This window comes from Cololabis saira, chromosome 11 (genome assembly GCF_033807715.1).
Source record: "Cololabis saira isolate AMF1-May2022 chromosome 11, fColSai1.1, whole genome shotgun sequence".
Lineage (NCBI taxonomy): Eukaryota > Metazoa > Chordata > Actinopteri > Beloniformes > Belonidae > Cololabis > Cololabis saira.
Genome location: NC_084597.1, coordinates 42,465,645 through 42,488,493, shown reverse-complemented (window position 1 = coordinate 42,488,493; position 22,849 = coordinate 42,465,645). Strand labels below are relative to the sequence as shown.

General features: G+C 41.5%; 1 protein-coding gene and 5 non-coding genes across 6 annotated transcripts; all 6 read right to left on the bottom strand.

The window, feature by feature from the left end:
* Window positions 1-7,491: 7,491 nt before the first annotated feature.
* Window positions 7,492-11,824, bottom strand: rpl17 (ribosomal protein L17). The gene is made up of 6 exons (XM_061734559.1): window positions 11,715-11,824; window positions 11,502-11,542; window positions 9,238-9,372; window positions 8,967-9,065; window positions 7,787-7,978; window positions 7,492-7,571 (listed from the first exon to the last, which is right to left on the bottom strand). Exons 1-6 carry the CDS (start codon window positions 11,752-11,754, stop codon window positions 7,524-7,526), a joined length of 555 nt encoding a protein of 184 aa, XP_061590543.1. The 5' UTR covers window positions 11,755-11,824; the 3' UTR covers window positions 7,492-7,523.
* On the bottom strand, window positions 7,640-7,706 carry LOC133455832 (small nucleolar RNA SNORD58). Its single transcript, XR_009783756.1, has one exon. It is a non-coding gene; the product is annotated as a small nucleolar RNA SNORD58 (small nucleolar RNA).
* On the bottom strand, window positions 8,370-8,436 carry LOC133455830 (small nucleolar RNA SNORD58). Its single transcript, XR_009783754.1, has one exon. It is a non-coding gene; the product is annotated as a small nucleolar RNA SNORD58 (small nucleolar RNA).
* On the bottom strand, window positions 9,132-9,198 carry LOC133455827 (small nucleolar RNA SNORD58). The gene has a single exon (XR_009783752.1). It is a non-coding gene; the product is annotated as a small nucleolar RNA SNORD58 (small nucleolar RNA).
* On the bottom strand, window positions 10,099-10,165 carry LOC133455829 (small nucleolar RNA SNORD58). The gene has a single exon (XR_009783753.1). It is a non-coding gene; the product is annotated as a small nucleolar RNA SNORD58 (small nucleolar RNA).
* LOC133455833 (small nucleolar RNA SNORD58) lies at window positions 11,607-11,674 on the bottom strand. Its single transcript, XR_009783757.1, has one exon. It is a non-coding gene; the product is annotated as a small nucleolar RNA SNORD58 (small nucleolar RNA).
* Window positions 11,825-22,849: the final 11,025 nt, after the last annotated feature.

Sequence of the window (22,849 nt, the reverse complement as noted above, 5' to 3'; positions counted from 1 at the left end):
AGTCTCCAACATGTTCTATACATTAGAGAGCATTCGTTTGTTTTAAGCGTTAGATATTTTTAAGGTGTACATGATCTGGTTGGAGGTCCGTTCACGCAGATGGAACTTTAATTTGAGCTCAGTTTTATTTGAAACATGTCCTCTTGTTACACCATCGTCATGGTGTTTGTAATGATGGTTTAGTCCAGGCGTCAGCAACCCGCAGCTCTAGAGCCACATGCGGCTCTTTAGCGCCGCCCTAGTGGCTCCTGGAGCTTTTAAAAAATGTTTGACCTTTTTTTTCCTCTTTTTTTCCTCTTTCTTTTCTTCTTTCTTCCTTTTTTCTCTTTTTTTCTTCCTTTTTCCTTTTTTAATCTCGACATTTTGACTTTGTTCTCGACATTTCAACTTTTTTCTCAACATTTCGACTTTTTTCTCAACATTTCGAAAAACAAAAAACAAAATGTTCCCCCAGTTCTAACTAATATAGAAACATGCAGCATGTGTTGCCTTCATTCTAAGGCTGATACAAGACTTTTCATTTTTTGCGGCTCCAGACATATTTGTTTTTTGGGTTTTTGGTCCAATATGACTTTGGGTTGCCGACCCCTGGTCTAGTCCAAAAGCAGGTTCCATGAAAGCCTGAGTCCTTGAGCTGCAAGGATGGACAGAGAATCTCCACTTCATCTGCAAATATGTGAGAAAACATTCACATTTTACTTCTAGAAACATTGGCAGGGATTTTGATATTTCTCTGTCCAAAGTGTAGAATGTCCATAACTTTTAATGTCAGATGTGTCATATTAGAGTCGGGCATTTCAGAGACCACTGCACCACACCCATAAACAAAACAAGAACAAATAGTTAATAACAATAAAATAAGTAAAAAAATAAACAAAATGCCCTACGTATTGACAATAAGATGACAATTATTGTTTTATTTTTTTTTAAAGTTGAAGGTATTTTCAATTTCAATGTAACAAATATATACATGAGGCATCGGATCATCACCATGGAAACGTGCTCTGCTTCCACATACCTTATTGAAGAAACGGGCCCCTCTTCAGGGACTAGGGGTGTAACGATACACTAATCTCACCATACCATACACGATATTGAGGTCACGATAACGATACGATATTATAGCAGTATTTTTTTAACAACCTTGAATGAGGAACAAATGACTGGAAAAAATGTCTTTTATTTGAAAGACACAAAATACAAAACAATACTGTACGTTTGCCCTATTGTTCCAGTTTGTAATGCTTTATAACTGTTTAAGTTTTAAAGAGAAAACCAGGCCAACCATTTTCCACAAACTGAACTAAAAGTAAATGTCAGGTTTGCATTATGAATCTAAGTTTCATATAAGTACAAATATTTTGCCACAAACTGAATAGTTTCTCTCATGTATGATTTGACTTTTTCCTTTTCCACAAATGTAACAACTAAAATTAAATAAATAAATAAATAAAAGTAAATAAATAAACTATGAAAAGTCCCAAACTCCAAATGCACCATGACTGTTATTGATCTTCTACCAGAGCTCAGAGCTTCACCTGCTCCAGCCTGAGGCCGTAAGGGGAACCCCGTTATCGTTTCATCCTCACACCGTCGGGGATGACACAATCTTTACATGATAAAAAACATTGATTCATGCTCACCTTAGAAGTAGCTCAAAAACCTGCAAGAGTCCCGTGATCGGGACCAAAACGGTACTAGTTTCTTCTGAGCGGAGGAAGATTTTGGTCCGCGGGTCGAGGTCGTCACGTGATCCCGCTGCACCAATAGGATGTTACACAATAAACACAATAGATTAATATTAATAACCCAATATCAGCTACAGTTTGTCACCTCCACGGCACGTATCGTGACGTGTTTGTATTGTGAAATTTCGTGGCACGATATATTGTTACAGCCCTATCAGAGACTGACCCATAATAACCCAGACTGTGATGGTACCACAGATGCGAGTTGATACTTTAAATCAGCAGGACTACATCTGTTCTGGAGACGTCCAGGACTCAGCAAAACAAAGCCCAGTTTGGGCACGTTCTTCAGACATGGTTGAGGAGGAGGTTACGATACCGGACCGGCCCGTCTGCACCACAAACCCAAAATGCAAAATGAGCCCTGACTGTTGAACGGCTTCAGGTGTGTTTGCTGAATGAGACGAAACAACACCTGGAATTCTTCGTCACTCCGTATCCCGTCTTTTAGGAGTTTGCGATAGGAAAAAAAAGCTTAGCGTTTAAAGCTTTACAGGTTGGAGATGTTAAATTGATTTAACTTATAAACCCCCGACGGACATTTACACCTCCCGCTGCCAGAAAGACCCGGCTCTGACCTGTTTGACCTTCAGGAAGACGCTACAGAGTCATCAGGTCCAAAACTAACAGACTGAAAAACAGCTTTTTTTCCAGAAGCCATACTCGCCCTGAACAGAATGTGAATGTCTTCATTACTGTTTTTACCGTGCAATACTTTTTCCCGGACTATCTGTGTTATATTCCACCACATGTGTAGTTATATGTTATTATCTGTAGGTAGGATCTCAGGTCTCAGGTCTTGATTTCACTATTTAAAATGCACCTTAATCTTTTTATATTTGTATATTATTTATATCTGTTTGCACTGTCTTGCACTGCACTATTCTATTCTATTCTATTCTATTCTATTGTAAAATGACGTGAACATGATGAAGGAGAAGATCCTGGACTCACACCGTCGGCGAAGAACTCAAATAGAAATTAAATACAAAAGTCAGTCTGTTTTCATTCATTCATTTATTTGCTACAATGAGGACGGGGCCTTCCCTCCCCAGGGTTCCCAGGTTTGATCAGTCATCGGATCTTTTTCGTGTTAACTTGGGTTTTCTATCATCAATGACAGTATTTAACTGCAAGTTCCTACGCGATCTGATAACTTGCCGGTTGGTAATCATGTTTTAATGCGGTTGGTCCTCAGTTTTCATGTCAATGCATCAAAACTACGCTGTATAAGTAAGTATTCTGGTACAATTCCTGCACTGATAAGGAGAAAGTAGTGAGGTACCGCAGTCCCAACGGTATAGAATATGTTCACACTCTGAGATGCTGAAAATTAGGAGACTATTAATAAAAAGTCCAACAGCTAAAGTTCTCCAGAAGAAAAATAAGCAGGATATAACTAACAACATTTTATAATGGGGGGGGGGCTTGGGTCTGGAGGACCCAGGTTCAAGCCCCGGAATGGCAACCAAGATGAACCCCCTTGGGCCCTTGAGCAAGGCCTTAATTGCTCCATGGTGTGCGTGTCTTAGATGTAAGTCGCTTTGGATAAAAGCATCTGCAAATTGACAGTAGTAGTAGTGACGCTTTTTTTTTTTAAACAAATGAATCTTGGTGAGTTTCAGTGTGAAGCTGTTCCAGGTGTACTCGTGGCTTGTTGCCGCCATCTGGTGGTCAGAGAGGGTAATGCAGCAGAAGTACAGACGGAAACCCTCACCCTCTGCAGCTGCTGACAAACCTGCGGAATCATGAACTCATTAGACAACGACCGTCAATTAGCAAACTCAATAAAAGCATATAAGCTATTATTCAAAGCAAAGGTAATGGACACATATATAGAAGCAGAATAAGCAAACAAAGAAGAATGTACACATGTATGCGTGTACAGAGCCGGATTAACGCAAAGGCAGACTAGGCACGTGCCTAGGGCCCGACAGGGGGGGGGCCCAGAGAGAGGGACAAAAAAAAAAAAAAAAAAAATTTTTTTTTTTTTTTTTTTTTTTTTTGTCTGCACACATATTAATGGTTGATAACATGCCGGTAAAAATCTAAGGCATATATATATATATATGCATTATTACTATATTTAGTATACATACATATATATATACGCATACATACGCACAGGGCCGCCGCAAGGGATGTGCGAACCGTGCGACCGCACAGGGCCTGGCACCCCAAGGGGCCTGGCGCCCCAAGGGGCCTGGCGCTATGGGCCGTTTTTTTTTTTCCCCAATTTTTTATTTTTTTTCCTTATAAATATCAACAGTCACGTTCCATTACAGACCTAAATGTGTACTAGTCTGTGCATATCAATAAATATATGTGCAATGATGACGCGTGTCTGTTGTTCAATACAACTGATCAGACCAAGCGCGGACACAAGCTGCTCTGATCCAGACGGTGGAGTTGGAACAAACTGTCACACAATGTCGAGAGAACGAGACAGATTCAGGAAATTTCCATCAGGGGATGAAAAAAGAAAAAAACAAAAGAAAATGGAAGAGTTTAATGTCTCTCTGAAAGGCACGTTTGATAAATTTGTTACAAAAATCACCAATCCGCCCGGGTCTCAAGCAGCCGTGGGGCCCCGCGTCGAGGCAAGCCCAGATGATGATGAGGCAGGGGAAGGTATCCAGTATTTTGCTAATTGGAGAGTTAAAATTGCGCATATAGACACCCGATCCGACCCGAAAAACCCAAAAATTTGGCTACGCTCACGCGCGAGGGCCCCCCTGGCTATTTCACACAGGGCCTCGCAAATCTCTCAAACGGCTCTGCATACGCATAAACATACGTACATATACACATACAGACATACATACTACAGCACACTTTGTCTTACTGCAAATTGTATTGGTCTTTGTAGATTTGACTTCTTATTTAACTATTCAATTTAATCAACACATTTAATTAACACATTTAATTAAGATTTTCTGCAAAATGCTCACAATCGATAATATAAGGATAATTTAATAGCATTTAATAGAGCATTGTAATAACGTATAAATAATAAAAATCTAAAAATAGTCTGATAGACTGTTTAATATACAACACATGACTTATTTTGGAATACAAAGAACCAACTTGACTATGACTATGCTATGTAAAATGTGAATTAAGTTTTATTAGTAACTTTGGTAAGTTTAAGATTTCATAAATAACATCGATGGAGGGGGGCCCAAAAATCACAGTCTGCCTAGTGTAGTCCATTTATTTAATCCGGCTCTGTGCGTGTAGGTGTGTGTACCGGTATGAATATACAGGACTGTCTCAGAAAATTAGAATATTGTGATAAAGTTCTTTATTTTCTGTAATGCAATTAAAAAAACTAAAATGTCATACATTCTGGATTCATTACAAATCAACTGAAATATTGCAAGCCTTTTATTATTTTAATATTGCTGATTATGGTTTACAGTTTAAGATTAAGATTCACAGAATATTCTAATTTTTTTGAGATAGGATATTTGAGTTTTCTTAAGCTGTAAACCATGATCAGCAATATTAAAATAATAGAAGGCTTGCAATATTTCAGTTGATTTGTAATGAATCCAGAATGTATGACATTTTTGTTTTTGTAATTGCATTACAGAAAATCACAATATTCTAATTTTCTGAGACAGTCCTGTATGCATGTATAGTATGTAGGATTTGATTTATAGACACGATACACATGCATGAGATGAAATGACAACTTGGTTTTGTCGGTTTCTTTAGCATCTTTTCTGTTTTCAGAGCCATTATTTTTATTATTATAATTACTATTATTTTGTGTAGCCTCGTGATACTTCATTTGTTCTTTTTGCATATTCTATTTTGTTAAAAGGTGGGCAAGATAAGCTTTATGCTTCAAGCCCAGACCTTTTCTATAAAAATAATCACCATGTTGACCAAAGAAAAAATGTTTATTATCTTGCTTATTGATTTTATGCTTATAATTGACCAAAATAAAATAAAGATTATCTAACTAAATCAGCTTATAGGGGAAAAAAGCTCTTGGCAGGGGCCAAATTGTTGTGCAGAAGCCCTGCAGACCTTCTGGTCTGGGCCAGCCGGAGGAGCTGGAACCACAGCAGATCATTTCAGGACTTCCAAGAGGTCTGCTCAGAACCTGCTCAGAACCTGCCAGCCATCAGAGCACCACTGCAGTTCCACTGCAGATATCTGGATGAGGAAACATGATGAAACATGAGTGTGTGTTGGACAAGGAGATGATGCAGGAACCGGTGGAGGTCCAATTAAAGACTTAAACATGTGGAAAAATAGACATTACCTCAAAAAGGAAATACTTAGCTTGGATAGAGAAGAGGGCTGTTTAGAGATCCTGAATCTTATCTATTTGAACTGCACTTTTAAGATCAAGTGGCTTAAAAAATGTTTGGAACATTCGGAATCGATATGGAATTTTATACCACATAATACAGGTTTTCTGAGACAGTCCTGTACATGACCTCTAAAAAAGCAGGAAATGCTACAAAAACGTCCTCTAGTTCATCTCAAGTTATTTAGATTCCTGTTAGGAACATTTAACAGATGTTTCACCACTTCCTCACATTTAAAAACACTGAACTTCTGTCTCCAGAGATTAAACGTGGAACATTTAATATTTACCATGGACTTGGTCATGGATTCAGTGAGTTACTGGAGGATACAAACACTCAAAGCTCCACGTCAACAGCTGGTTGTCTAAATGTTAAGGTCATGGTGGTATATAATACTCTAGCGCTGCAGCTATCCAATATTTCAGTAATCCAGTATTCTACAGAAAATTCCATCGATTAATCGGATAAAACATTTGTTTAAAGAGCAATTATAAATATATAAGATGTTAATTGACATTACTAAAACTAAATTACTAATAATCCAGTAGGTTCATGGCTGTGCATTTAAAAACCCTGAAATTACACCAGTCGACCAAATTCACTGATTCACTCAAAAAACTAAGGATCTTACCAAGAAATGTTCTCATTTCTAAGCTAAAAATGCCATTACACCTGATAACACACATCACTTAAAAGGTTAGGTGTTTTTCCCACGTGTTTCAATTGAACTTTCATTTGTGTCAAGCACATTTTAAGTTCTAGTTAAGTTTTAAATCAAAGTATAAGATTTTGAGTTTTGGCAGTGTTCAAAATAAACTTCTGATTCCTGCTGTATTGGAGCACATTAGGCTCCAGTGCTGCTTGTTTTATCCATGAATGACTACAGAGATAAAACTGAAAACTACCCAGTTAGCTTTATTACATTTTTATTTTTCTGATATTTTCTGCCTTTTCTTTTAGTTAAAACTGTAGCGGGAACAGATGTTTAGAGGAATTTATGTACCGGGTTAGAGGGGGAACATATAGGAGAACGGACCTGAAGAATATAGAGTGGATTCAAAATAAAAGTTAAGCACTGAGTTACAAGTGTCTCCCATCTAGACCATTGCAGGCATGTTACTAAAACCAAACATATCCACCTCTTTCTTCTTCCTGTACGTGTGTGGCGTCAGCGCCGCATTAAACGTAGTCTGGGTGAAATACCTGCTTTGAGCTGGAGAAATTAAACCATTCCTCGAGGCAGAGAAAATTCCTCCATCATTTTTAGTAATCGAATTACTCAAGGAATCGTTTCAGCCCTAGTTTACTCTTACTATTCAAAGGTTTACCAGGAGCCTGAGCTGCACTGATCTGAGCTACAGAGTCTCCACATCAGAACCAAATCTGAGGTTGATGAAGGAAAGAGGCAGAGTCAGGTCTGAGAACAGGTTGGACATTTTATTAAGATGTTTTACTCGCGCGCCATCAACTTCTGCTTCTTCAGCTTCTTCTGTGAAACCTGCAAGACAGAAGACGTATCGTTAAGACGTCGTCTGTGATGACGGAGCGCCACAGCGGCACCGCTCAGTTGCTCAGAATTTAACGATTGTTTTCATCATGAATCCAAAGGTGTCCTAAGTAGTCATCACTGCGACTGGAGCTGCAGGGTCAGGCGGTCGGGGACGCCGTGGACGTCCCGCCGTAGACCCCCCGTCCACTAAAGCTGCCACTCACCTTCTTCTTCTGGGCCACCTCCTCCTCGGGCTTGGGGACGATCTGCTCCTTCTCGGTGAGGATCATCTCGATGTGGCAGGGCGAGCTCATGTAGGGGTTGATGCGGCCGTGGGCGCGGTACGTGCGCCTCCTCATCTTGGGGGCCTTGTTGACCTGGATGTGCTCGATGACCAGAGAGTCCACGTCCAGACCCTGAGGGGACACACGGAGCAGGAGATGAAGGTTTAGGAACCAGTTAACAGGTGAACTAGCTGGCAGATTAAAAACTGTTCCTCAGCAGACAGAACCAAACTGATCACTGATTATCGATGCATCCGTGTGATAATGAGTAGGGGTGTAACGATACACTAATCTCACGAGTCGGTACGATACACGATATTGAGGTCACACTCATCAACTTAAAACCACTTAGGTGGGGTAAAGAACGTACACGTGTGATGTGCTGGTGACATCCTAAGACAAGACGCAGCTAAACAAGGAACAATAATTCTTTTATCTTGAAAATAAAAAAATCATACCAAATACAATAGATGCATGTTCCAAGTAAACCTCAAGTATATGGGATACTTTTAATTGCTCTCCGGCTGCTCAGACAAGTGTTTTAGTTTCATCTTTTATCCAAAGGTGTCCTAAGAATGTCATCACTGCAGCCTTCAATGCCGGCGCCGCATTGGAACAAAAAACAAACAAAAAAAACCCCCAGAAAACTGGAAACAAACGACATTAATTGTTCTCCGTCTTCAGCAGAACAAAGCATAGCCACTTAGGAGGGAATTGGACAGAAATTGCCGCTTAATTTGTGTATTTAAAACAAATCTAATTCTGCCACCGAGCTTAACGAGTTCCAATATATTCTTTCTATTCTGATGTAAATCAGGGACTATAATGACACTAGTCAGTTTATCTGTAGTGATTAGTCTGTTTTAGATTGGGCGGAGTGATACGCCACAGTACGGCACTAGGTGCTGTGTTGATGTTCTAAAATCCTACACTGTTGAGGGACATTAAAGTACACTGTAACTCAGCACAAGTTGTCCCCGTGTTTATCCTACTCACCACCCCAAAAAGGTTTAATTTAATAAGCTGTGAGTTTATGGTCCAAATGAGATCCCGTAAGGCTCCAGAACAAACCCTTCCTGCCAGATTCACACCTGTACGTCCTGGGCCGACTGCCACTCACCTTCAGCTCGGCGTTGCTCTCTGCGTTCTTCAGCATGTGCAGCAGGAACTCGGCGCTCTTCTTGGGCCAGCGGCCCTGGGTCCAGCCGAACTGTTTAGCCTGTAAACGAGAGAAAGGTTAGAAAACTCTGCTCTCCCAGAACAAGCTCAGAGGAGAAGCTCTCCAGCTGCTCAGATCAATGTTTTAGTTTCATCTTTTATCCAAAGGTGTCCTAAGAAGGTCATCACTGCAGCCTCCAGTGCCGGCCAGGCGGCGCCGGCTCAACCCTCACCTGCGCGCAGCGACCAACGCCGCCGTTGTAGCGGCGGAAGGGAACGCACTGGTGCTGGACCACCACGTCTCTCAGGTACTTGTTGGCTTTGCGGATGTGCATGCCTTTAATGGCCTGAGCCGTCTCCCGGGTGTTCTGGTGAGAGAAACATTTCACGGTGCATCAGAACAACTCCATACTCTAATATTGAAAACCAAAGACGCTTAAAAAACACAAATGTTTCCTCAGAGGTCTGAATTCTTCCCAATCTACAACTAACTTCTGCAGCTTTCTGCTTTTCCCGCAGCTGCATCGTTTAACTAAGCAGTAAACCTGCTTAGTTGGTCCCGAGCCCAACTCAGAACCAGATTTTGCTGGTCAAATGGCACTACCGGTTCAGAGACAGGAATAGAGCTGCGCTGGCACCAAGCTCGACGAAAGAACCCCCAACACCAGGGGTGGAAAAAAATACGAAAACGCTGGTAAAGAAGAAACTCTGGGACACCAAAATGAGGCATGGGTGGTTTTTGGAGAACATATCTGAACTTTGTAACAACAGCTGTAAGGACAAACTTTAACGTTTGTGAACGTTGCAGAAGCTGCACTCTTTACATCTTCATTATAAAACTATAAACTACACTAGTAGTGCACGTTGGCTCTTTTCATACAGCCTTTGTTCACGCTCATCAACTTAAAACCACTTAGGTGGGGTAAAGAACGTACACGTGTGATGTGCTGGTGACATCCTAAGACACGACGCAGCTAAACAAGGAACAATAATTCTTTTATCTTGAAAAAAAAAAACCCCTGATCATACCTAATACAATGGATGCATGTTACAAGTAAACTTCAAGTATATGGGATACTTTTAATTGCTCTCCGGCTGCTCAGACAAGTGTTTTAGTTTCATCTTTTATCCAAAGGTGTCCTAAGAATGTCATCACTGCAGCCTTCAATGCCGGCGCCGCCTGGCCGGCATTGAAACAACAAACAAAAAACGGAAAACTGGAAACAAACGGACATTGTTCAACTGCCTCGTCTTCAGCAGAACAAAGCGGAGCCACTTAGAGGGAATTGGACAAAAGTTGCCGCTTAATTTGTGTATTTAAAACAAATCTAATTTGGCCACCGAGCTTAAAGCGTTACATTTTCACGTGTAATTTGATGAAGGCTAAAGGTGGAAACAATGAACCTCCAACATGTGGACAGATGTGGACCTGGCTTAGAAAAGATCCTCAGATCAAAGTTAATACAAGCTTTTATTATATCGTGCACAGTGCTTTCCGGCCGAAGGTACACGTCTCTCAAACCACGTAGACAGGAGAGAAATGCACACGGTGGTCATGGATTTATTTATTCATACTAAAAAGGGAGGTGTTCTTTGAAGTGAACCCCATCTGTGGGGAAACACACCCAAACATGTTACACCTTCATTTCTCTGTTGAAATCATCCCCCCCGAAATAAAAAAGGTCCAAATCATCCCCCCTGTAAAACTGCCATCCCTCCTTTCCATCCCTTATGTCATTTCATCAATGAATGTGGTTTTACTGATATTTCAACATTTAGAGTCATCACCAGAAAAATAGCTTATTTGACAATTTTCACCTGTCAAGTGAAAGTAAATTTTCACTTAAAATAAGTAGGAAAATCTGCCAGTGGGACAAGATTTATCTTCTCATTACAAGCAAAAAAAATCTTGTTCCACTGGCAGATTTTCCTACTTATTTCAAGTGATAATCTACTTGAAACAGGTGAAAATTGTTGTTTTTTCCAATGATGAGTCTTGTTTTAAGTGTAATGAGATTCTTTTTGCTAAAATGGGACATTTTAACTAGAAATAAGACAAATATTCTTGTTAAGATCGTGAGTTTTTGCAGTGATCCATTTTACTTATCCTGTGAAGGACAGAGTCATATTGATAAGTTCAGAAAAGTGTTTTTTATTGTTGTGTTTTGATGTAAGCCCAGTGGATATTTAAAGCTTACAGAAGGCTGCATTTAACTGCTGCTATGTCATTCCTGCAGGTGTTTTGGTCACTGCTATTATTTGTAATATATTATATTATTTGTAATCAGTACAAATTATCTGTCCCCGTATGATAAAATCCACCATCCCCCCCGATTGTTCTTTTACAACTCCAGTACTGGCCATAACACAAGGGCTGACTAGAGGAAACACCTGAACTATAGCTTCAGTCCTGAATAGGAGATAACTTTGCATACAGAGAAAAACCACAAAAAACCCTTCAAACTCTGAAACAACTTGATGAAATCTTAACTCCTACCTTGAAGTGGACCCGGAGGTTGGATCCCCTGGCCTTGCATGCTGAAACACAAAGACAGGCCTTTAGCAGCAGCCCTGCAGCTCAGGTAACACCAGTCTGCACTGATGGGCTCAGATCTTATGAGTTTGTTTTCATCGTGAATCCAAAGGTGTCCTAAGTAGTCATCACGGCCATCTCCCCCTCTAAACCCACACATCCTGCTAGGATACTCACATTTGGTCGGGTTCTCGGGGTCGAGCGAGTAGCGGACCATTTTCAGAAACCTGTAAAAGCAGAAACGTGTTTTTTTAGTTACAATGTCCAAATCCACGGTGTAGGTAAAACGTGGTCCAGGTTTGCAGCTCTGGACGGGTTCAACTCATCAGCTAGTGCGGGGGAAACCCCACAAATCACCAAAAACGACCTTAGACTCCTTCTACAGAGCAAACTTACAGAGTTAGTCGGTTAAATAACTCAGGAGCTCAGGTTTTAAAACAGAAGAGCCAGCAAACATGGCGGACACCGGGTTTAAGCAGCAGTCCTGCGTTCTGATAATTGTCAATATCAACTAAACTCGCACCTCCATACACGAACATATGATACAATCTTAAAGGTTTACACATGATAAACTAAATCCAGAGGCTTAAATGTCCGGATGGTGCAGATTTAGTTAAGATTGAGAGTAGATAGTTGTCCGGAGCTTGGCGGAGCTGTCCTACCTCTGAGGCCGCGGAGGGAAGAGGAAGCACCGGTCGCTGAGCGCCCCTTCTTCACCTATCCCGGAGCGGCACCGCCCCCTGCAGGCCGGGAGGAGGCTTGTCTTTAAACACACTTCCAAGTATTTTGTTATTACATTTTCTTTCACCAAATTTCAATTCACTTCTAAATCAGGCAGTTTGACAATCACATTTGAGTATGTAAGAATATTTTTTATCATGTAATTCAAGGGAAGTGGACAACTTTAAGGAGCATACCGCCACCTACCTGTACAAGAGTGTGTAACATCATTTCATTTAGCCTGTTTAAATTCTATTTATCAGCCTAGTGTCTTTTAAGAAATTAATTAGTGCGTTTCTGGTGATTTCAACCCCCTTTCCCTCTGTTCCCAGTATCCCCCTCAAATTCCACTCACGTCCTGCCTCTCTCACTTTCTCCTGTAGCCGTTCTCTTTCTATTTCATACCTGTTACAAAACATTAGAATATGTTCACTGTTTTCTTTAACTCCACAGTTCTCACACTTATCACTATCCATTTTTCCACATATACTGCTTAAAAGTGAGGGAGTCATCGATCCAGACACCTAGGTATTTATATTCATGTACAACCTCAATTGCATTTCCCTCAAGAGTGGTCACTGAGGGGATAACCTGGTTAACATAGAACCGTAATTTAGATTAGATTTAGTTTATTTCGGTCATGACATCACAAAAAAAGAATAAAAATAAGACAAACATCAAAATAGCTTTTACAAAATTAAAAATAAAATAAAAATGACAAGAAGGAAACGAATACACTGTTCAAAGAAAACATTATAAAAAAGTTTCCAATATACAAATAACATCCAGACTGAAAAAGGTGTAGCTGAAGCAAAGCTTATTCATTGCCTACCCTCAAAAGGATTACTTAAAGTAATGAAATAAAAGCAAGAAGTAAGAGAAAAGACTGCCAGTAAAACAAATTGCCTCCATGGGGATAACAAAGATTCCTCGAGCAATATGAAAGGAAAAAAAAAGGTGCAGTTTACATGTTTCCTTCATCCTTGAATTATCAAATCAAATCACCAATTAAATGAATACCCAAATCAACATAGTAAGAATCACCACTCATTACTTTAAAATTAAAATTTTGATACTCTTTGAATTATTGTAGGTCAATGTTTGGGCAGTTTTTATAATGCTGTCCTTCTTCCCTCTCACTTACATGCATGACCCACATAGTTTTATGAAAAGTAAATGCAAATGCTTTTAACTGTCAACTTTTATTTATTTCAGACATACAGAAGCTCATTAGGTTTTAAAAAGACAGTTCAGTTCAAAAAGACTTCATCAATCCCAGAAGGGAAATTCATTATATTAATTAATCAGAAAAACAACAAATTACATATAATTCTGTTTCTTTATGTATATAAAAAAAATCTAGGATGAAATGCAGAAGTGCTGAGTGATTTGATGAATGACATTATTGTTGTTATAAACCTGTGTTCATTGTTCCCAGCAGGTGTTCCTGGTTTGATGTTCTTCTTCTCTCCTCTTTTCTGTCCTCTCTGTCCCAACCAGGAGGACAGTCTGGTTCTGCCAGAGGCTTCTTCCCGTTAAAGGGGAGTTTTTATTTCCACGGTTGCCTGGTTGCTGGATCATGGTGGATTGTATCCGGGAAAAGTTTCAATGCTGTTTTTAAAGCAAATCAATAATTATTCTTGTTATTTTATTGACTTTGTATTAATTGGACTATACTTCTGAATGAGTTAACTATATTGTTTAATGTTCAAGTGCTTTGAGATGACATTTGTCACGATTTGGCGGTTTATAAATAAAGCTGAATTGAAAAGGGAATGAATAGCTTGTGCAGCCTGTGAGGTCATCGTGAGTCCACTCACTGTTACAAATATTGTGCTTGATCTACTTAAAAAAATTAAGGCAACTTTTTGCATGAGATTTTTATGTAGATCAAGAAAGATTAGTCTTTGTATAAACTACTTAATTTTTTGTATGTAAATAATACATTTTGCAAGTACAGTCAACTTAATTGTGTTTATTTATCAAAATTAAGTTGCCTTTACTTGCAAATGAATTTTGTACATACTAAAAATTAAGTAGTTTATACAAAGACTAGTCTTTCTTGATCTACATAAAAATCTCATGCGAAAAAGTTGCCTTAATTTTTAAAAGTAGATCAAGCAAGATATTTTTTACTGTGGTGTTCTACTTAAACAAATAAAACATGTTTCATCTAAATGTTGGTCAATCTGCCCAATAGATTAAAATTGTTAAAGGAAAAGTAAATACAACAAGATCATTGGTTGTTGTTTGTGTGTAAATGAAAAGATTACCTGGGTTTACATAAATACTGCTGGTTAAGGAAAAAATGCACAATGTCTTGTTTTTTGAACAAATGCAGATTAAGTTCAAAACTAGATGTATTCATGTAAAGCAACACACTTCATTTTTAATTGTTAATATCACAGATTTAAATATGTTATATTTACATGTGCTTAGATTTATTTTTTTCAGTGCGTCTTACACAGCTGCAAAGAGATTCTTTGCACTGGCTTCCATCGAGTTCAAAGCTCTGTTTCTGGCTTACCAAACAATTACCCAAAACGGCTCCTCAATACGTTCACTCCTTCATCCAGAGCTACTCTCCCTCTACCTTCAATCAATCAATCAATCAATCAATCAATCAATCAATCAATCAATCAATCAATCAATCAATCAATCAATCAATCAATCAATCAATCAATCAATCAATCAATCAACTTTATTGTCACATCATATTACTCAGTAACATGGGTAAAAAACGTGTTTGTGCAGGCTCATCATCATTTGAAGTTTAAAAGATAGACATACAAACAAAATGCATAGTGCATGAATAAAAGCATAAAAACAGTATGTGCCCGGTCGTGGGTGCGGCAGTGGCTGGAACAGGCTATGGCTGGGGTGATGGATGTCCCGGATAATGTTGTGGGCCTTAGCCACACAACGTCTCACGTGAAGTTCTTGGAGAGGTGGAAGCTCTCCTCCCACGATGCTGTGCTGTTCGCACCACCCTCTGCAGTGCTTTCTTTTCTGCGGCGGTGCAGTTTCCAAACCAGGCCGTGGTGCCGCTCATCAGGATGCTCTCGATGGTGCTTATATAGAAAGCCCTGAGGATGCGGGGGCTCACTTTGAAATTCCTCAGACGCCTCAGGCAGTAGAGCCGTTGTTGGGCCTTTTTCACCACTTTTGTGGTGTGTGTAGCCCACTTCAGGTCCCTCGATATATAGATTCCGTGGAACTTGAAGTCTTTGACCTGCTCCACAGCCGCACCATTTATGATAACAGGTGCGTACTCTCTCTCTGATCTCCTGAAGTCCACGATCAGCTCCTTGGTCTTGCTGACGTTTAAAGCCAGGCTGTTCTGTCGACACCACTGTGTCAGTGACCCGACCTCTGCCCTGTAGGCCGACTTGTCATCGTCATCAATCAAGCCTATGACTGTCGTGTCATCCGCATATTTAATTATGACGTTGGAGCTGTGTGTGGCTGTACAGTCATATGTGTACAGTGAGTAGAGGAGAGGGCTCAGGACGCAGCCCTGGGGGGCTCCTGTGTTGAGGGTCAGTGGGTCCGATGTTATGTTGCCCATCCTCACCACCTGACGGCGGTCAGACAGGAAGTTGAGTGTCCAACTGCACATGGTCGGGTGCAGGCCGAGGTCCCTCAGCTTTGTGTCCAGTCTGGTTGGTATGATGGTGTTGAAGGCGGAACTGTAATCCACAAAAAGCATCCGTACACATCTATTCTTCCCCCTCTTGTCCAGGTGGGAGAGTACAGAATGTACGGCCAAGGCAACTGCGTGATCAGTCGATCGATTCTGACGATAGGCGAATTGCCAGGGATCCAGCGTGGCAGGCAGTGCAGAGCAGATGTAGTCTCTCACCAATCTCTCGAAGCACTTGCTGACAATCGGTGTCAGAGCGACAGGTCTCCAGTCGTTGAGGCATGCCACCTTAGAGTGTTTTGGAATAGGGACCACAATGGAGGACTTGAAACCGGAGGGAACCACAGCTTGGGAGAGGGAGAGGTTGAAAATGTTTGTGAACACTCCCGCCAGCTGGGCTGCACAGGCCTTGAGCACATGGCCAGGGATGCCATCTGGGCCGGCCGCTTTGCGGGTGTTGATCTGCAAGAAGGCTCTGCGTACATCCGCCTCCGAGATGACAAGAGGGCTAGTGTCCACCGGTGGTGCAGGCAGTGGCTGTCACGTACCTCCAGACTCAAACCGGGCGTAGAAGGTGTTGAGCTCGCCAGGGAGGGAGGCAGAGGGGGTCTCTGCAGATCTAGCTCTCCCTCTGTAGTCTGTGATGGTGCGCAGCCCCTGCCATGTAATCCTCACATCCCCGCTCTCGAACTGAGCCTCCAGCTTGGTCTTGTAGTCCTTCTTGGCCTTCCTGATGGTTCTCAGGAGTGCCGCACGTGTGTCCCCCAGATTCCCAGCTCTGAAGGCGACATTGCGTGCATGGAGAGCAGCTCGTACCTCGCTGTTAATCCACGGTTTCTCATTTGGGAAAATCCGAACTGATTTCTTTGGAACAATGTCCTCAATGCATGTACTGATGAAACACATGACTGTATCTGCAAACTCGTTGACATTGTTCTCTGAAGAGTTCCTAAACATCTCCCAGTCCGTGTTGTCAAAACAGTCTTGTAGTGCAGAGTCCGATTGTTCTGACCATATCCGTGTCTCCTTCTTGCAGATGGGCTCTCTTTTCAGTCTCTGTCTGTAAACAGGCAAGAGCTGAATGGCGCTGTGGTCTGATTTTCCAAAGGAGGGGCGGAGTAGTGGCTTATAGGCATCTGGAAAGGTGGTGTAGCAGTGGTCCAGTATGCCACCCTCTCGGGTGTTACAGGTGATGTGCTGGTGGAACTTGGGGAGAACCTTCTTAAGACACGCCTTGTTAAAGTCTCCTGCCACCACGATGGCGCATTCAGGCTGAGCAGTCTCTTTTTCACTGATGGCTTTGTGCAGCTCATTCAGTGCTATATCTGTACTGGCTCTTGGGTGTATGTAGACACCAATAAAAATAATAGCACTGAATTCTCTGGGGAGCCAGAATTGTCTGAGTTGGATGGTTACAAATTCTACGTCTGGACAGCAGAGGGAACCAATGCGCTGAGCGTCGGTACACCAGGTGTCCTTGACGTAGACGCAGACCCCGCCTCCTTTTCCCTTTTCGGTCAGCTCCTTGGACCTGTCCACCCGGAAGTGTGAGTAGCCGGGCAATTCAATCGCTGAGTCGGGGACCGTTTCATCCAGCCATGTCTCAGAGAGACAAACAATGTTTGTGTTTCTTGTCTCCCCCTGAAACCGCATCCGCGCTCGTAGTTCAGTAATTTTGTTGTCCAGCGATTGAACGTTGGCGAGGAGTATCGATGGCAGTGGGAGCCGGTCCGTTCTTTTCCTCGCCCGTACTAGGATGCCGGCACGTCTGCCGCGGTACCTTCCTCTCCGGAGCCTTTTCCGACGCCGTCTCGGTGGCACAGTTGCCGCACCGCTGATCCATGGATCCACCATTGCATTAAAGCCGTATGCATTAAAGCCCATTCATCCAGAGCTACTCTCCCTCTACCTTCACTCCTTCATCCAGAGCTACTCTCCCTCTACCTTCACTCCTTCATCCAGAGCTACACTCCCTCTACCTTCACTCCTTCTTCCAGAGCTACTCTCCCTCTACCTTCACTCCTTCATCCAGAGCTACACTCCCTCTACCTTCACTCCTTCTTCCAGAGCTACTCTCCCTCTACCTTCACTCCTTCATCCAGAGCTACACTCCCTCTACCTTCACTCCTTCATCCAGAGCTACACTCCCTCTACCTTCACTGCTTCATCCAGAGCTACTCTCCCTCTACCTTCACTCCTTCATCCAGAACTACACTCCCTCTACCTTCACTCCTTCTTCCAGAGCTACTCTCCCTCTACCTTCACTCCTTCATCCAGAGCTACTCTCCCTCTACCTTCACTCCTTCATCCAGAGCTACTCTCCCTCTACCTTCACTCCTTCATCCAGAGCTACTCTCCCTCTACCTTCACTCCTTCATCCAGAGCTACTCTCCCTCTACCTTCACTCCTTCATCCAGAGCTACTCTCCCTCTACCTTCACTCCTTCATCCAGAGCTACTCTCCCTCTACCTTCACTCCTTCATCCAGAGCTACTCTTCCTCTACCTTCACTCCTTCATCCAGAGCTGCTCTCCCTCTACCTTCACTCCTTCATCTAGAGCTACACTCTCTCTACCTTCACTCCTTCATCCAGAGCTACTCTCCCTCTACCTTCACTCCTTCATCCAGAGCTACTCTCCCTCTACCTTCACTCCTTCATCCAGAGCTACACTCCCTCTACCTTCACTCCTTCATCCAGAGCTACTCTCCCTCTACCTTCACTCCTTCATCTAGAGCTACACTCTCTCTACCTTCACTCCTTCATCCAGAGCTACTCTCCCTCTACCTTCACTCCTTCATCCAGAGCTACTCTCCCTCTACCTTCACTCCTTCATCCAGAGCTACACTCCCTCTACCTTCACTCCTTCATCCAGAGCTACACTCCCTCTCCACAGCTCTGCTCAGCCAGTGAAAGACACCTGGTGCTTCCACCTCAACGTGGTGTCAAATCAGCAGCCAGACTCTTCTCCTCGTAGTAGTAGTGGTAGTAGTAGTAATAGTAGTAATAATAGTAGTAGTAGTAGTAGTAGTAGTAGTAGTACTGGTAGTAGTAGCAGTAGTAGTAGCAGTAGTAGTAGTAGTAGTAGTAGTAGTGGTAGTAGTAGTAATAGTAGTAATAGTAGTAGTAGTAGTAGTAGTAGTAGTAGTAGTACTGGTAGTAGTAGCAGTAGTAGTAGCAGTAGTAGTAGTAGTAGTAGTAGTAGTAATAGTAGTAGTAGTAGTAATAGTAGTAGTAGTAGTAGTGGTAGTAGTAGTAGTAGTAGTAGTCGTATGTTAGTTTGAATGAATCAACTCCGCCCGGCTACTTTAATCATCACATTCCTAGAAACACGGGCCGAGGCGGAGGAGTCGCAGCAATTTATAACTCCAATCTCCAAACAAAAATTGAACCTAAGTGCAATTATAATACATTTGAAAGCCTCACGCTTAGTCTGAAATTTCCGAGCTGGAAATAAGAGAAGCCAGTTGTGTTAGTGGTAGTGTATCGGCCCCCTGCTGGCGCTTATCTAGAGTTTTTGTCTGAATTTTCAGATTTCCTTTCTGGATTATTGATCAGTACAGATAAATTCATCATAGTGGGTGATTTTAATATTCATATGGATGTTGAAAGCGATAATCTTAAATTAGCTTTCAATTCTCTTCTAGAATCAATGGGTATCTCACAAAAAGTGGACGGGCCGACGCATTGTTTTGATCATACTCTCGATCTCGTTCTCACCTACGGTGTTGAAACTGATGATCTGTTGGTGTCACCTGTAAACTCCCTTTTATCCGACCATTACTTAATAACGTTTGAATTGAATGTTGTTGATGTTGAAGTGCAGGGCAGGAGGTATTATTTTAGCAGATGTTTGTCTGATGAAGCTATTGCTAAATTTAAGGAGACCATTGCTCATCTTGCGACAGTGGAAAATAGTGAAGCCTCTACTGAAGCAATAGAGGCCAGTGACCTGGGTTCTACCTCTGATGTTGATGTTGATTTTCTTGTTAGTAACACTGCTGATCTGTTGCACTCAGCTTTAGATGAAGTTGCTCCTTTGAAAAGGAGGGTTTCTAGCCACAGGAGCTTAACTCCCTGGTACAATTCAGATATTCGCATGTTGAAACAAAGCGTGCGTAAAATGGAAAGGAAGTGGTACTCTTGTAAGTCTGTAGACTTCTATCGTGAATGGAAAGATATTCTAATAGTATATAAAAAAGCCATTCGCAAAGCAAGAACAGCTTATTATTCAACGTTGATAGAGGATAACAAAAGTAACCCACGTTTTCTGTTCAGCACTGTAGCCAGGCTGACAAAGAGTCACAACTCTGTTGAGCCGTGCATTCCTGCAGCTCTCAGTAGTGAGGACTTTATGGGCTTCTTTAACAGTAAAATCACGAGAATTAGAGAAGAAATCAACCAGCCGGTTGTGGGCGTTTCTTCAGCTTTAGCGACTTCCCTAGGCTCTGACTTGTCTCTAGACTGTTTTGATCCTATAGACCTCCCTGAGCTGACTTCACTCGTTAATAGAGCTAAATCAACCACATGTATGTTAGACCCCATCCCGACTCGACTATTCAAAAATGTTTTTTCTCTTATTGGTGCGACAATACTGGACCAAATCAACCTATCCCTAAGCTTAGGATATGTACCACAGGTTTTCAAAGTGGCAGAAATTAAACCTTTACTTAAAAAACCTTCTCTTGACCCAGACACCTTAGCTAATTATAGGCCAATTTCTAACCTTCCATTTGTATCTAAAATTCTGGAAAAGGCAGTTTCAAGCCAGTTATGTGACTATTTGTATAGAAATGATCTGTTTGAAGTCTTTCAGTCAGGGTTCAGAATGCATCATAGCACAGAGACAGCACTGGTTCGAGTCACGAATGACCGCCGGATGAGACAGAACCGTTGGTTAAATTTCAGGCATGTCTTAGGGACATCAAGGACTGGATGTCCAGAAATTTCTTGCTTCTAAATTCAGATAAAACAGAGGTTATCATTCTTGGTCCAGAGCATCTTAGGAAGGGACTAGATGGTGTTGCGATGGCTTCCAGTGCAACTGTGAGAAACCTTGGTGTTGTTTTCGATCAGGATTTGTCGTTTAAACCATATGTTAATCAGGTTTGTAAAATAGCGTTTTTCCATCTCCGTAATATTGCAAAAATTAGGAAAATCCTCTCGCAGAGTGATGCAGAAAAACTAGTTCATGCGTTTGTATCTTCTAGACTGGATTACTGTAATGTGTTGTTAGCAGGATGTCCAAGTAATTTGCTGAATAGGCTCCAGCTGATCCAGAATGCAGCAGCACGAGTGCTGACAGGAATCAGCAGGAGAGACCATGTCTCTCCAGTGTTAGCGTCGCTCCATTGGCTACCTGTAAAATTCAGAATTCAATTTAAATTTTTATTACTTGCATATAAAGCCCAAAACGGCTTAGCTCCGCAGTATTTACAAGATTTGATAGTGCCTTATGTTCCTGGCAGAGCTCTCCGCTCCCAGGGTGCAGGTTTACTCGTAGTTCCTAGAGTATCTAAATGTAGATTTGGAGGGCGGGCGTTCAACTATCAGGCACCATTACTTTGGAACCAACTTCCAATCTGGGTTAAGGAGGCTGACACCACCTCCACCTTTAAAACTAAACTTAAAACCTTTCTGTTTAGTAAAGCCTATAGTTAGTGTTTAGTAAACCTCTAGCTGGTGTTGGTAAATCTCTAGGTAGTGTAAACTCTAGTGTGTTAGAGTCAGTAGTCATAGTCGCAGCTATAGAACAAAACTATAATAGTTAGTCTCAAATATAGCTTCGCGGTAGATATGCTGCTATAGGCTTATGCTGCAGGGGGGCACTGACATGATCCGGTGGGCGGTGCCTCTCACCCTTCTTCTCCTCTCCTTTTCCCTGCCTCTCTTCTCCATTACCATTTTTATTTATTATAAATATATCATAGCTATCATTTTTGTCCATCGTTCCTGTAGTTTCTTGTGCCGGCCCCCCTTTTTTCTCTTTTGTGCATGTTTGCAGGCTGGAGCCTCGGGAGCTGCGTAGTAGTAGTAGTAGTAGTAGTAATAGTAGTAATAGTAGTAGTAGTAGTAGCAGTAGTAGTAGTAGTAGCAGTAGCAGTAGTAGTAGTAGTAGCAGTAGCAGTAGTAGTAGTAGTAGTAGTAGTAGTAGTAGTAGTAGTAGTAGTAGTAGTAATAGTAGTAGTAGTAATAGTAGTAGTAGTAGTAGTAGTAGTAGTAGTAGTAATAGTAGCAGCAGTAGTAGTAGTAGTAGTAGTAGTAGTAGTAGTAGTAGTAGTAGTAGTAGTAGTAGTAGTAGTAGTAGTAGTAATAGTAGTAGTAGTAGTAATAGTAGCAGTAGTAGTAGTAGTAGTAGTAGTAGCAGTAGCAGTAGTAGTAGTAGTAGTAGTAGTAGCAGTAGTAGTAATAGTAGTAGTAGTAGTAGTAGTAGTAGATGTTGTTTTAAGAACTGCAGGTTATTTCGTCTACAGAGCACGAGCTCTGTTCTGTAAAATGTTCTGGCTCACTGTGCATTGACACTTGAGATGTACATTTTTTCGACCTTTGAGTCCAGCCAAGTCTTTATTTTATTTTATCTTTTTAACATACTTTTTATTTCAGTATCAGCAACTTATACATTCCCGTACAAACACAATGCCTACCTTTTTCCACATTTTCCATCTGACCAGTTTACCACATTCAATTAATAAAGCAACCGACAAGGACGAGACTGAGGAAGACAACATTTCAAAAGAAGAAAACAATAAGGGGAGGGTTATGTGTAGGGACATCTATTCATTGCATCAGCAGAGTCATGACAGGGATCCACCTTTTAATAAAGAGGGTCTTTTGAAGTCTCAGAGAGTAAGTTATCTCTCCCATCTGAAAGACAGAAGTGTTAACCACTGGGTATTTGTGCACTTACCTGCTACTGTCAGCAATATCTGTAAAAGATATTTTTTGGCTTTAC

What these genes read in the sequence shown, in the direction of transcription:
- rpl17 (XM_061734559.1), bottom strand. Translation starts at nt 11,754, where the DNA reads ATGGTCCGCTACTCGCTCGACCCCGAGAACCCGACCAAAT. An exon ending in CCCCGAGAACCCGACCAAAT is followed by an intron (nt 11,543 to 11,714) that starts GTGAGTATCCTA and finishes TTTGTGTTTCAG; the next exon opens with CATGCAAGGCCAGGGGATCC. An exon ending in AGAGCAACGCCGAGCTGAAG is followed by an intron (nt 7,979 to 8,966) that starts GTGAGTGGCAGT and finishes GTGTCCCCTCAG; the next exon opens with GGTCTGGACGTGGACTCTCT.